We start from the raw sequence: 14,060 nt of genomic DNA, 5'->3' as shown, positions 1-14,060 counted from the left end.
CCCCTCCTCCCGGGTCCGATCCGCCCCGACCTCATGCTGAACGAGATGGTGAGTGACTCATGCATGACTCGGGCGTCGACGATTGACGACTCGACCGCCCCCGCCGACGGATCCGCCATCGATCTCCAGGCCTTATACGCCAAGTACTCGAATCAGCGTCCGCAGACGGAGATAGGCCCGGTCACGGCGGAATCACAGCTCGCGGAAGGTGATCATGAGCCGGTGGGCTCAGTTGGAACGTCGAGCGAGTCGAGTTCATGCAACCAGGTGTTCTCCCAGCCGATGGAAGAAGAAGAAGAAGAAGAAGAAGCCATAGCGCTACTGAGGCATGTGGATCCGCCATACAACATCGAACACTCTCGTCTACCTTTGGATCTAACCGGTCCTGTAGAGTGGCCAATGCAACCTGTGACCAACTACGTATCCCTGGATTGTCCGAGTGGTTCAGGTCTGATCTATGAAGAGTTTGAATCAGTCGCAGTAGGTGGCATGCACCATCAACAGAGCCCGCTTAACGATGACTGGAGCTTACTGGACTACTCGAGTTTCGATGCCTTCGACAGATGCTGATACCCAGTCCTTGTTCTTTCGTCTTCTTCTTCAACCTCTCTCTCTCTCTCTCTCTCTCTTTATATATATATATATATATATATATATATATATATATATATATATTACAGAGATCTCCATATATAAACTCCATAACATGTAAAGGGTATAGAGTATGTACACTGATCTCTTCAACGATATTGTCAAAGTAATGGATCACTCACAGGTTTGATGATGGTGAAGTGCAACGAACTTGGTGACACGCAGCGTTGGTTCTCGATAAAACTGACATGGTGTGGACCCCCATGAGTAAATGCTCTGCATCATTCATGACTCACCATGGATTGTGACTTCCACAGCATGAAATACCCCTCTCCCTCTCTCACTCTGTCTATCTATCTCCCACATACACAAACATAGCAGAGAGAGAAAGAGAGGTCTGGAAACAAAATTCTTGGAATCAGATCACCAATTAAGTTACATTCTTCTATTCCAGGAGTTGGAAACAAGTCATGAACCTCATGGCTTACGTAGAGAGATGTACCACGTCTTGTGAGAGTCTATAACGTTGAAACTTATGGCAAGAGAAGACATGCATTCCACCTGGTGATCTGCTCCCAATCACATAATTACTTACACAATACAATAGCAAGGGCAGATCAGATCAGATCTGATGCATCGAACTCAAGTCGATGAGAAATCGTAATGAGTTGAATGCTATGCTCCCCATCGAGGACTTTCTTGTTCTTTGGGGTAGACAGATGAACGGCCTGGGGGGTTTCGGAATGAGCACAGCAGCACATGCTGCGTGACCGAGGGAGAGAGAGAGAGAGAGAGAGTGAGGGACTCATGATCCAAGGCAAGAAAGGATGGCTAGGGAGTCAAAACGGCGAGATTGACGGCAGCAACGCGTCAAGCCATCGTTTACTCCTCCGGAGAAGGAAACTGAATGAGTACGAAGAGGAATTAATGGCTTAGTTAAGTGTCGCCGTTGTTCCTCGAAAGGGGTGAGCTCTGCTCATTCCCACGTACCCACTCGCGCGTGCACTTCACCAGATTCATCCAAGTGAAGCCACGTGTGTTGCGGAGGTGCGCGTTCTTTGGACACAATAATGGTTTCTTTTACTTGGTCAAAGTTGTAATGTATGTGTGTGAATGGTGGGGGCGAAGCGTTACGGTCGATGACTTGGACCTGTCAATTAAGTTGACTTGAGATGCAATCTACTCATAGACGTATAAATACTGCGATATGAGGCAGCATGCTCCGGTAAATGCCTAACCACTTGTGTGATTAATGAATGATTGAACATATCATATCTGCATCAGTTAAACATTAAAGATGTAATGTTGACATGTCCGTAGGATGTCCCCCCAGTATTATATAACTGACACCTGTGATGACTCGTTAAAAACCATATGATCCTTTTGAATGAATCATATTATAAAATAATAAATAAATAAATTTATTCCATATCCATTTTATGAGAAATCTTGAATCCTTTTAAGTTGGTACCCAATTTTTATTAATTTTTTTTTTATCAAAAGAAGAAATAGATGGTGTCAATTGAAATCAGATCGGGACAAGTGAGAGGAAAAAGGATCTCGATTCATTCCGAAACAACAGCCGACTCTACCAACCAAAAACTAACTTAACATTATCATAATATTATTTATATTATACATTAGAAAATATTATCAAATGGAGCCTTGTGCCAGCTTAGTCATGATAACGATCTGACCATATGCTGCGAGCTAACACAATGTATTAATTATATGTTCGTATTATTTGTTATACTACGGAGTTGGGTTAGACTGCATAGCAACGATCGCGTGTGTTGGGCCGGTCCGGCCCAAGAATGAACGCGGCCCATGAGCAACCGGTTGGCCCCGTCTTCCACGTAACTTACCACGATTGCTCACATCTGGACCGCACATCATGTTGATGCACATATCTCGAGAAAGGAAATGCCCCATAGAATCACATGTGTTTCTCTTCTTTCTCCGCCACCCTCCTCTTCCAATTAGGCGTCGTTGACTTGGTCGGACGTAGCCGAACCCCGTCACAATAAATCCTCGCGTGACAAGGCAGTGGTTTGATTGTGACAAGTCTTAAATCATAGATATTGCGATTTTTAATATAAAATTTTGAGTATTTTATTAGAATAATTTTTTACTTTTGATTTGTTTTACCATATTGTCACGGACAAACTTCTAAACAAGATGTTTGATGTAATGTTTATGTATGTCCGTATCTTTTAATATATTCATGCCTTGTACAATATATAGAGGGGCTGTCGAATGCTTAATAGTCTCATTTTAATTGGGTTGGTGGCCTCTTTAGGATTGTAAATAAACGTTGTGTCATATGGACACGTGTGAGAGATTCTCGGTCTGTAATGGATCATTTTATCCTTTGTTGTGCAATTGTTCAGAGCTTACAAAGTCTGTTTGTAAATTGCATTGTCTATGAAGTATTTTTCAGAGATGTTTGCTTATGAATCCCGATTGAGACGTTCTCTCTAACCCGTTCTCTTTTTTGTTGGTCCTAAGAGACAATGAGAGGCTTCGGGGAGGTTGACCTTTGCGGACGGACATGCAAGGGTTCTGCACGACTTAGGCAAAACCAGCTAAGTCCGTGACAATACGACACCTTTAGACTACTATTTTTTCACTTGAATGAAAATACCTTCAGACTTTTATTTAATTGAGACTTGATCATACACCATATTAAAAAATCTTAATTTTGATATTAGTAAATCATATTTTTTTTAAAAATATACTTATTATTTTAGAATTAGAATCATGTTCTAGTTATTTATGATATTTTAAGTTTATTTATGAAAGTTGACTAAATTTCACTTGAAATTAAACTAATTTTCACTCGACATGAAACTTATTTAAAAATATTTAATTTTGATAATTAATAATTAAAAAATAAATAAAAAGTGATACTAATCATCTTAAAATCATGTCATAGTGATTCGGTAGAAATTCGAATTGGTTTAATGGAAGTTGACCAATTAACACTCGAAATTGAACCGTTATGCTTGATCACAAAATATATTTTTTTAAAAATATAATTATGATGATCAGTGATCATAAAATCTTTAAAAAAAATTGGTATTTTTCACCTTGGAACTATGTCTTATAGTTGGTTTTGTAGAAGTTTTGGTTGGTTTATTAGAATTTGATAATGTTACATTCGATCATAGCATTGATTCAAAAAATCTTAAATTTTGATAATTAAGCATCATAAATTATTTTTAAGAATAATATTATTCGTCTAAGAATCAAATTCTGATTATTTTATAAAAATTTGGATTGATTTAGTAAAAATTAAACCAATTACCTTTGAAATTAAACTAAATTATATTCGAATTATACTCAATCATAAAACTCATGTTGGGTTTGGTTCATAGACTTTATTTTTTATCATTTATATAAAAATGTCCTCAATAAAAAATGAATATGATGGACCCATATGGTAATAAAAAACCAATAATGAGACTTTTTCCCAATAAAATGATTAATCAATTAAACAATTTTTTAAATTAAATAATTAATCAATTATCCCATCCTTTTTAGCCCGAGTGCCGAGACTTCAATTCTTATAACCAATGTGATGAGGTCAAAGAGCTCACGCTCTTCATGACGATGCTCACATCTAAAGCAGAAACCAACCTGTGAAAGCAGGGCTTGGTCAACGTTACGACGATTCCCATGACACACAGCTAGCTATCGCCATTGGTCAACTCTCCATCACCGATCTCCCTCCTTCCAAGAAAGAAGGAAAGTATTCAAACCCTCATCGAACAGCTAACGCACAAATCTCACCTTTCTTAAACATACTCTTCGTCTTGTTGGCGTTGACTTCCTCTTCTTTCCCTCCTCCTCATAAAAGGTCAAACTCATTTGTCAACTCCCAACATCATCTCCTCTTCTTTCCCTCCTCCTCATATTCTTGTTTCCGATGGAGCCGTTGGAGATCCCTTCCTACTTCCTTTGCCCCATCTCTCTCGAGATCATGAGAGACCCGGTGACCCTGCCCACCGGCATCACCTTCGACCGCGACAGCATCGAGCGGTGGATCCTGGACGCCAAGCACAGCACATGTCCGGTCACGAGGCGGCCTCTGCCGGACTGCGAGCTCACCCCCAATCACACTCTCCGCCGGTTGATCCAGGCGTGGTGCGCCCTCCACTCCCCCAGCGGTGTCGAGATGTTCCCGACTCCGAGGACCCCCGTCGGCAAGCGGCAGATCGCCGAACTGCTTGAAGCCGCCATGGCGCCCCAAAGCCGACTCACCTCCCTTCGAAAGCTGAAGGCCGTCGTCTCCGAGAGCCACAGGAACAAGCGGTACGTCGAGACCACTCCTGGCGTAATCGACTTCGCAGCCTTTGTCATAGTGAACTACGCATCGAACTCAGTCGAAGACGAAGAAGAAACCAGAGCTTGTGACGAAGCACTCATTATACTTCAGACTCTTGAGATCTCCCAAGAAGGACTGCTCGATCTTTTGGCGAAGAACGCCAACATAATCGAGTCGTTGACGACGATTCTGCGACGATCGAACGGTCAATCACGAAGCTACGCGACTCTGCTTCTGAGATCTTTACTCGGAGTGTTCTCCCCGGCACGATCGATCGGCCTCCACGCAGAGCTATTCCAGGAGATGGTGAACGTGTTACGTGACCGGATCTCGCACCAGGCCACCAAGGCGGCGTTGCATGCGCTCGTCCGGCTATGCCCATGGGGAACCAACCGAACCAAGGCCGTGGAAGCCGGCGCCGTCCATGTTCTGGTCGAGCTCCTCCTCGAAGATCCCGAGAGGAGAGTCACCGAGCTGGTGCTCGCGGCGCTGGACCGGCTCTGCGGGTGCGCGGAGGGGCGGACGGAGCTGGTCCGCCATAGGGCGGCCATCCCTGCGGTGTCCAAGAAGATCCTGCAGGTGTCGCAGCTGGCGAGCGAGAAGGCGGTGAGGATATTGCACACGGTGGCGCGGCACTCGCCGGCGGCGGAGTTGCTGGAGGAGATGCTGCAGCTGGGGGTGGTCACCAAGCTCTGCCTGGTACTACGAGTTGGCTGTGGGGGGAAGACGGAGGAGAAGGCCAGGCAGATCCTAAGGTTGCATTCAAGGGTGTGGATGCACTCTCTATGTTTACATCCTCATCTCAGGCTCTCTTACCCAACTCTTTAAAGTCGTGTGCAATTGTTTATTCCTTACATAAATGTGAAATAAGTGACCAAATTGATGTGTGTGTGTGTGTGTGTATATATATATATATATATATATATATATATCCAAGTTTAATTAAGGTGTATTTAATGAAATTAGATTGGGCCAATGACTGGTTTCACAACGGGCCGAGCTTTAGATTGCAAAGTCCTTTGGACAACCAATGTGTTAGTGATCGGAATTTATGGCTCTCTCTCTTTAGCTAATAAAGTTTCGTGTTTGTTCAATTGTTTGTTCCTTTTGTCTTCCATGACGACGATAGTATTCTACATGTTATTTGCCTTGCCAATTCTTATCGGCCCATACGAGTGCTAACACATGTTAACAGAGTATTTAACGACTTTAGTTAATATATAACGATTGATTTAGTGGTGGTTGATTCCATAAACATCCACCAAAAGCATAAAGATAATAATATAGAGAGGCTTCATTGCATAGTCGAGTTGGTCAAACTATTATCATCCATCACGAAGTGCACTAATTTTGTCTAAGCCATATGGCATCCTTTATAGGTTAAACTCTCGTAAATGCAAACTATTATGGTCATCATCTCTCGCTGATACATAATGTAGAGTTTTAAAGAGAGGAAGGATGAATGCAGATGTGTAAGAAATCTTTACATTCACTCTCATGTTCTTAACATTCTTGTATGGATTGGAATTTTGTTATCTTTTTCATGATGTTGAGAAATGGAGTGGAACTTTGGTGGTATTAGAATCCCAAGGAGGTCATCGCACATCCTTTTGCTCTCCCGCTCTCAATACTGCTTCGAGAAAGCGTTCAAGCAATCACCAAAAGCTCTCCATCACTCCCTCTCTCTTTGATCCTCTTTTTGACCACTCTTTCTCCTGTGAGATCACCGAAGGTGGAGGTGCTCAACTCAAAGGAAGAGTGAGTAACCAGTCTTTTCTCGGACAAGGGATGGAGTATAAAGGAAGATGGAACACCTTGGATCCCCAAGCAATCACCTTTGAAATCATGGCTGCAAACATCTCGACATCATGATTCCAACCATTGGGAGAAAGATGGGCTCGATGGAGCCTCGCCCTTACTTCCATGCACAAAAGACTCGCACTCCTTTTGTGGCCCTCGGCGATATGGTTTCCTTTCCTCAAAGCTCTGCAGAGGATTTTGAGGCGTGGAAACTTTGTCTCCATGCCTGTAAACCCTTTTGCAGATGCCAATGGACTCTCCTTTTGGTGTGTGTGTGTGTGTGTGTGTGTGGGAGGGGGGTTGAGCTCCAAGGTCCGGTTAATGGCGGATGTTCTTCCTGTAGAACCACTTGCATGTCTTCGTCTCAGTATATGACACTGGTTTCAGGGCATATGTTGTTACGTGCATTCTAAGGGAAGTATAAATGATCATATAGCCTGGCAACTCAACAAAAGGTTATTCTTCTTCTTTTGGTGATGCTTCAGTCCGGTTCCTATTTGACACAGGAATATATATATATATATATATATTGAAATTAATAATGATACGTTTATGAGGAATACTGTATACCATCATTGGAAAGCATAATGAGCCAGAAATCCGAATTATTTTACAGAGTTTTTAGAGTGAAATTTTCTAGAGAAAAGTTATGTTCCCCTTTCACTACAAAGGTTACGATGACTACTGTTTTACTTTTGAAAGTTTGTAAAAAATTATTATTTATTTTATGAGTTCTTAATTAATGTTTTGTTTATTTTTTGATCTTAAAAATAATTAAGAATTAATCATTCATACTTGAAGGCTCATTCTATGTGTGAGTTCCAAAGTCATTATATTCCTAATCAGATGATGAGCTTATCTATCTTCGTTAAACTCTTTTTTCAACTCCACTTGTCATCACTATTCTGCATAGCTTAGTTCCATCTTCTCATGTCTTCCGACAGCATCAAGCCTTTGGTAGTGACAGACATAATGGATCTTGTTCTCCAGCTATCAAAGCTTCACTAATTATCGCACAGTGCAGAGTTGCTGAATCCACCCAGTAGAACCGCAAATCAGAAAAGAACACAAGCTGCAACATGGATAAAGAGCTTAGTAGTCAGCAAGCAAGGCATTGGAGACAGCAGTCAAAAAGGTAGATGAGAAGAGAGAGTTAAAAGCAACACCCCACTTTGTATCTGACATTTTACCCTCTTCCTCCTCCACCTGCTGCTGCTGCTGCTGCTTTTTACACAGTCCAAGGATCCACTGTAACATGTATTGTTAAGTTCCATCCCCATATCTCCCCCTCCATCTTTTGAGACTGATCTCTGGATTCTCCCAATCAATCCATTTCATGAAAGCCAACTGCAACCCCCAAAACTACCCTACTCATTTGGTGAGCTGCCCATGCAGTGGAGATTTATGTTAACAGGATTCCAACTCACCAACTTTGAGGTCCAAAGACAAGATGCTCTCTTCGATTGCGTTAGTCTTTTCACCTTCACTAGTTTCCAAAGATGAGAATGTTGGGTCATGTACCCTAAAGTGGGGAAAAAAGCGATTCCCTTTCATCATTATGCACGAAAGTAGATTTGTGCTTTTGCCTTTCATATTAACATATCCTTTGTAAAGCTCTCCTGTTATGCATAAGGCCTGCTTTGGTACTTCTCACCTCTCTTCTCATGGCTGTCTTCCTACACCTCGTGGCCAAATGTGTGATACTAATATTGACACTCATATGCCTGTGTTTGTACTTTCTTCATTATCTTCTCTCTCTGCATCATTGCTGTTCAAACAATATGATACAATATCCTATCACACTAACGTTTAGATGCATGCATTTCTGAAGCGATTACGAGTCGAAATGTAGATGTTTTACTTCTATGCGTTCAAATCAAGCTACACCATACAAAAGAGACGGATGTTTCGTCACCCACACACACGAAATGCCCACTGCATGGCATCAAATGCTTTGTGGCAGCTTCAAGAGGAATGTTCTGTCGACTATTTCGGAAAGCCTCACACCATCGGATGACCAATCCTCCGTGTCATCAGTGGCAGAAAGATTCAAATCTAGAACAAAGGATTCTGTGTGCTTCGAGTCCTCTCCTTCCTCTACAAGCTCATCCAATCTTGGCTTAGCTGTAGGAGAGCATGCACTCGATCTTGAGCCATGGCTTTCGCTGGTGAAGATGATGATGGCATCGCTTACACTGACCTCCTCCTCCGAGCTGCAGCTCAGAATTTTCCCTCGTCGTATCGCGTTCTTAATCCCTTCTCGTGAGTGCTCGTCTGCTTGCTCCACGTCTTCCATTAGGATAACTCTGTGAGGATTGTCTCTGACTGCTTCTCCAAACCTCTCGAAATAGCTACGGCTTGCTTCGGAATCAGATCTTGATGAGAGAGTGCACGGACCGATCGAAATGAAGTCAGTAAACGAGCCAAAAACTAGTCTGCCGACCTCCATTGCGATCTTTACTTTGCCTTCGAAGTCGCTACCTTGGAAGAACAGCCATGTCTCTTGCTTGGTCCCCTGTGATTGCAGTCTCTCCTTCCTCCTCAGCATCCCCGATCGGCATTGCAGAATAGTGCTTGCTATGTCAGAGATGATGTCCTTCTGCCATGGCACCTGCTCCTCCAATGCACTGCACAGTGTCTTTAGATTCTCAGCATTCAGCTCCTTGAACCTCGAGGTATATTCCACTTCCATGGAATCAATGGTAGGGTAGTGTTTGCCACTAGTGGATGGCAGCAGTTGCTCCTCATCATCTTTATGGGCGTTTCCAGGTAACCAAAAGTGGAATTCTGAGGAGGGGTCCTTGTTGTTCCCTGTGACTGGCCAATCTCGAGGAGTATGGTGCAAGGAAGAAGACGGAGAACTCCATGACAAGAACTGTGCTTTCCTGGGGTGGTGACAATGGAGCTTCTGCACTGAGTTGCACATGGTGTTCCACTTCTTGGATAGGCCATAAAGCTGGAGAGAGTCCTGCAGAAACAAAGCTATGGTCATGTTTTCTATCGGATGCCATCAACAGTGAATGCAAGATAGGAATATGCATACCGGGCTATCACTTGATGTGCTTCCTCTCTCTTCAAACCGTCGAAGCCATGAAGGCAGACTTGAGGCCATCGTACCATGTCCACCGCTGACAAGGTCTTTTGGTCCTTGAAATGTGCTGCAGCAATCAGCACAATTACCAGCATTCTTTTTCCTGCTTCGATCTTCTTCTAATTGCCAACAAGGTCCCACTCCGAGTTCCTTGCTCCTCGATTGCCTTTCTACACCACTGAAAGATCAAATGGTGACCTCTTTGAGAGATCAAAACCAACTACAAAGTGCTTGCTTATCTTATTTGCAGATCTGATAAGCCAACAATAAATCAAATAACAACACAAACATAGATATCGTTCCATCACAGTTTTACCTGTCGAAGCTGAGGCTTAACTCCAAGCTTCCACCACCAGGAACAAACAAAGGCTGGACATCCCAAAGAGTTCCCAAAGAAGGAAGCCCAGAGATGCAAGTCATGTAAGTCTGGTATGTGGCAATCCCCAAAAGCCATGTTCTCCCACCACCACACTCCCCCTCGACGCCATTGGAGGCCAACCTGCCAAGCTCCATGATCGCATGCTCCAAGGGGCAGTACGAGCTTCCTTCCTTCTCCCCACGACTAATCTTAAAGTCGGTTGTGCACTTCAAATCTCCCAAGTAAAGAACAGTGCTTCTTCCCTTCACGAGGCGCCTCAGTTCTCTAATTCTCTCCTCGACCTCTTCCCTTGATAACTGCCCATACGAAGACAGCGAGAGGTTTCTGAAGTGGAGAGCCCTCAAAGCCTCAGGCACGTCCCCGTTCTCAACTCTTTCCATTATCCTTCTGACGACAGACTCACAGGTGGCCTTGCACTCCCCTACGATCACAACACTCTTCTTCCTCCCTCTCACCAAGGACTCCATGACACTGTCGACTTCCTCGTTCCTCACTTCATCGGAAGACCTTGATTTCTTTGCTAACGGTGAGAGAGCGTAGTCGTTGCCGGGGGGTTTGTAAGGCCCAGAACTTGGGACACTATTCTCTACAGATATAGCTTGCTCCACGTTGCTCTTCACTTGGGTACTTGAGAAGCCAGCCTCCCTCATGACTCTGCTGACGCTGGGGTCGTCTAAGATGGAGATGATGAGCTGCTGCAGCTCTATCTTGACGACGAGCAGCGGCTGTTGCTGGATCTCGACGGATCCCCGGCGCTGGTGGGCCTGAGCTCTCTTAAAAGCAGCCACCAGGGCATTGGACAGGGCAGGGTGGTGGTGGTGGTGGTGTGGGTAGGAGCTTAGAATCGAGCCTGAGGAGGAGGAGGTGGGGAGACGGTTGAGCGCGACGTTGAAGCAGAGCTCGAGGGCTTTGCAGCGGAGAGGATGGGAGTGGGACTGGAGGCAGGCCACTCGCAGGAGGCCGGTGGAGGAAGAGAGCATGATGTTAGCCACATGCAGCGGCGTCACCTGCGCATGCCCTCGCTGCTGCGCCAGGCTTACTGCTTGCATCACCACCGTTGCTGCTTCTGGTGTCAGTGCTTGTTGCACTGTACAACCTCCTCTCATCTTCTAATACCTTCTTCTTCTTCTTGAGAACTCTTAAGGAGGAAGGAAAGGGAAGAGATGTGATACTTGATGGATTTTGGAGGGAAAGGGAGTAAGGAGCATTGGGTTGATCTCCTTTTGTAGGTAGGCTGAGTCCATGTGGCTGAGAGTGTAGATCAGCTGTAGAGAGCTGCATGGCTGTTGCTACCTGCTTTGCGCTCGCTTCTTTGCTCTCTCTCTCTCTCTCTCTCTCTCTTTTGTTTTAGGAGATTTGAGTTGCTTGCTTTTTGGTTGGAGCAACGTGAGAATTTATCATGAGGAAGTGTACAACTATTCTTTTCTTGCAAGGGAGGCTAAATCAAGTCCCAACCTTGATCCTGTGGTGGAAAGTGGAACAGATGTACTAAACAAGCAGCATCAAGGACTTCTCTCTCGCTCGCTCTCTCTCTCTCTCTCTCTCTCTCTCTGCAACAATGTTCTGTGCTACCCTAAATATATGATCCAAGTATTAGCAAGTGTATATAGTTTGAGTCATGCTAATGTACAACTCAAAAGGGCCACAAAGTTTCATCAGAACACCGAGGATGAAAGCTTCTAAAAGATGTGATACAACAAAGGAACCGAGTAGAGTATGTGAGCATCATCAAACACCGGATTAGGCCTCTCAAGTACCACACACACACACACACACACACACACACACACACACACACACATATATATATATATATATACATATATATATATATATATATACATATATATATATATACATATATATATATATATACATATATAGGGCCTAATAACCTCAGCACACATTTCTTGCAAAAGCTGGTGGGTCTAATCTGAGGCACTGTTCAAGATTGATTCATTCTTCTGAAGCTATAAAAGACTGAAGGAATAAAGTGTGTCACACACTGTCATATGACATCTTTCTTCCTTCCATCTCTTGACTGGATGCAATTGTGTTTTTATAAAGGTTGATGCTTTTGAACACCCATTACAATAAGTCCCAAAGTGATGGCTCAATTTGAGTTAACTTCCTAGGTAGTTGGGTAGCACAGTCATGCACAAAGATTAATGAGATTGAGACCCTCACTCTCTTCTTTTGATAGCAACCTCATTGTGATGGAGTATTTAATGTGATTCATTCACAACAAATGCTTATCACAACAGTGGCATATCACTAGAGATACTGTCAGTTCCCAGATTTGGTTCACAGGCACAATTGAATCCTGCTCCTGCTTCCTATGGAGAACCATATTAGTAACACCCCTGAGATCAAGGCACAATTGAATCGACAGGGAAAGGGTGCACCACTAATATCATTGATTTTTTTTTCCTAAAAAGAAAAAAAAATTATTTACTCAATTCATTACAAGTATAGAAAAGAGGATAGAAGCTTACATAAGTCAGAATGGAAGTTTTCTTTCCATAGAAAGGTGGACTTTGAAGTCTTAGCAGAAAAAACCTATTTACTTTCCTATAAGTATGGCTAAAAATGAATTTACCAAAGAGATAAGTGTAAGATCTTTGTATGTCTCTGATGCAATTAATCATCTACTTGGATATGAGTAAATCCAGCATGCTTTCTGATCCTTTATCAGCAGAAATAGCAGTTTATGATAGAGCTTGGACATTAATACCATGAATGAAGATGGTGAATTAAAAAGCCACTTTGATGCTGGCAATGATATTTATATCTTTATCAGCATCAAAGTTATTCTTTTAAATTGTTGTTCTGCATTTTATTTCCAACAATGGTAGCTTTATTCTTTCTTCTCCTACAAAAAGTACTCAAAGAATGAAAGCAACAGTTATGAACAAACTTAAAAGCAATAAATCTCCTTTCTCCCATTTCTATCAATCATTAGAATGAAGGAACCTTTTTCGGTTGCTTGTCATTGAAATTTCTGCATCTATGCATCTACAGCAAATAAGCTAAGAAAGAAAGAAGACAGCAAGATGCAGATGCCCTAATCAGGAAAAGGATGTGTATTGAACTGCAGATTACCAGAAATCCACAAGAACAACAATAACTTTATAGCCAGCCTAAGGATGAAGGATTGTAATTATGGTTATTTCTGAGACATGTTATATATATATTTGAGAGTACCCTTTTTTTTTTTTCCAAAGAATTTAAGTCGAGATTCACAACACATGATAACATTTTTGTGTCAAAGTCTTTACTAGTTAAATTAATTAACATCTTTCTCCAAAGGCATTTCACAAACACATGGTAACAATAAGAAATTGATCATATACCAAATCACAAAAAGCTCAATATATCTAATAAAATTACCTAGTTTTCATAATTTTTTTTTATGGATGCAAGGTAAATCTTTTCATGCTTAGCATGCTTGAATCACGAAAAGGAGGGTATTCTAAATAGTATGCCCGAGTTGCAAAACTTATGCCAGGTTGTATCCAATCTTCTAACACTTAAGTTTTGTGAAGATTAGAATATATAATTATTTAGTAAAAAGAATTAAAGAGCACTATTCATTTATAAGAAAATATATTTTGATCGTGATGCCGAGTAATTGTCAATGTAGCACTGATATGATATAGATATGAAAGTCGACTTACTATTGCCGTGAGTGTTGAGTACGAGAGGTATATGAATTTATGTATATCATTATTGGTAAAATAATATCATTATTGGTAAAATAATAATTTATGCTAGTATGAAAAAGATTAAAGTAATGGATGACAATATGGATAGTTCATTCATAGATTTTATATAGTTATCTCCTACCATTGTAATCATTATTACACATGCAG

General features: G+C 42.2%; 3 protein-coding genes across 3 annotated transcripts in view; 2 read left to right on the top strand and 1 right to left on the bottom strand.

Moving 5' to 3' along the window:
* Positions 1-784, top strand: part of LOC135638212 (dof zinc finger protein DOF1.1-like) — a 1,246-nt gene extending 462 nt beyond the window's left edge. The window contains exon 1 of the mRNA XM_065151232.1: positions 1-784. This exon is cut by the window's left edge and continues 462 nt beyond it. Within this exon, the coding sequence (XP_065007304.1) occupies positions 1-570 (570 nt within the window). The 3' untranslated portion in view covers positions 571-784.
* A 3,712-nt stretch (positions 785-4,496) lies between these two features.
* On the top strand, positions 4,497-5,884 carry LOC103983659 (E3 ubiquitin-protein ligase PUB23-like). Its single transcript, XM_009400915.3, has one exon. It carries the CDS (start codon positions 4,520-4,522, stop codon positions 5,744-5,746), a length of 1,227 nt encoding a protein of 408 aa, XP_009399190.2. The 5' UTR covers positions 4,497-4,519; the 3' UTR covers positions 5,747-5,884.
* A 2,681-nt stretch (positions 5,885-8,565) lies between these two features.
* On the bottom strand, positions 8,566-11,462 carry LOC135638649 (protein SMAX1-LIKE 3-like). Its single transcript, XM_065151879.1, has 3 exons — positions 10,126-11,462; positions 9,762-9,987; positions 8,566-9,686 (listed from the first exon to the last, which is right to left on the bottom strand). The coding sequence occupies exons 1-3, from the start codon at positions 11,292-11,294 to the stop codon at positions 8,664-8,666; spliced, it is 2,418 nt and encodes an 805-aa protein (XP_065007951.1). The 5' UTR covers positions 11,295-11,462; the 3' UTR covers positions 8,566-8,663.
* Positions 11,463-14,060: the final 2,598 nt, after the last annotated feature.

Source organism: Musa acuminata, chromosome BXJ3-5 (assembly GCF_036884655.1).
Source record: "Musa acuminata AAA Group cultivar baxijiao chromosome BXJ3-5, Cavendish_Baxijiao_AAA, whole genome shotgun sequence".
NCBI classification, from domain to species: Eukaryota; Viridiplantae; Streptophyta; class Magnoliopsida; order Zingiberales; family Musaceae; genus Musa; species Musa acuminata.
Note: the sequence above shows the minus strand (reverse complement) of the source record. Positions and strands in the feature narration are given on the sequence as shown.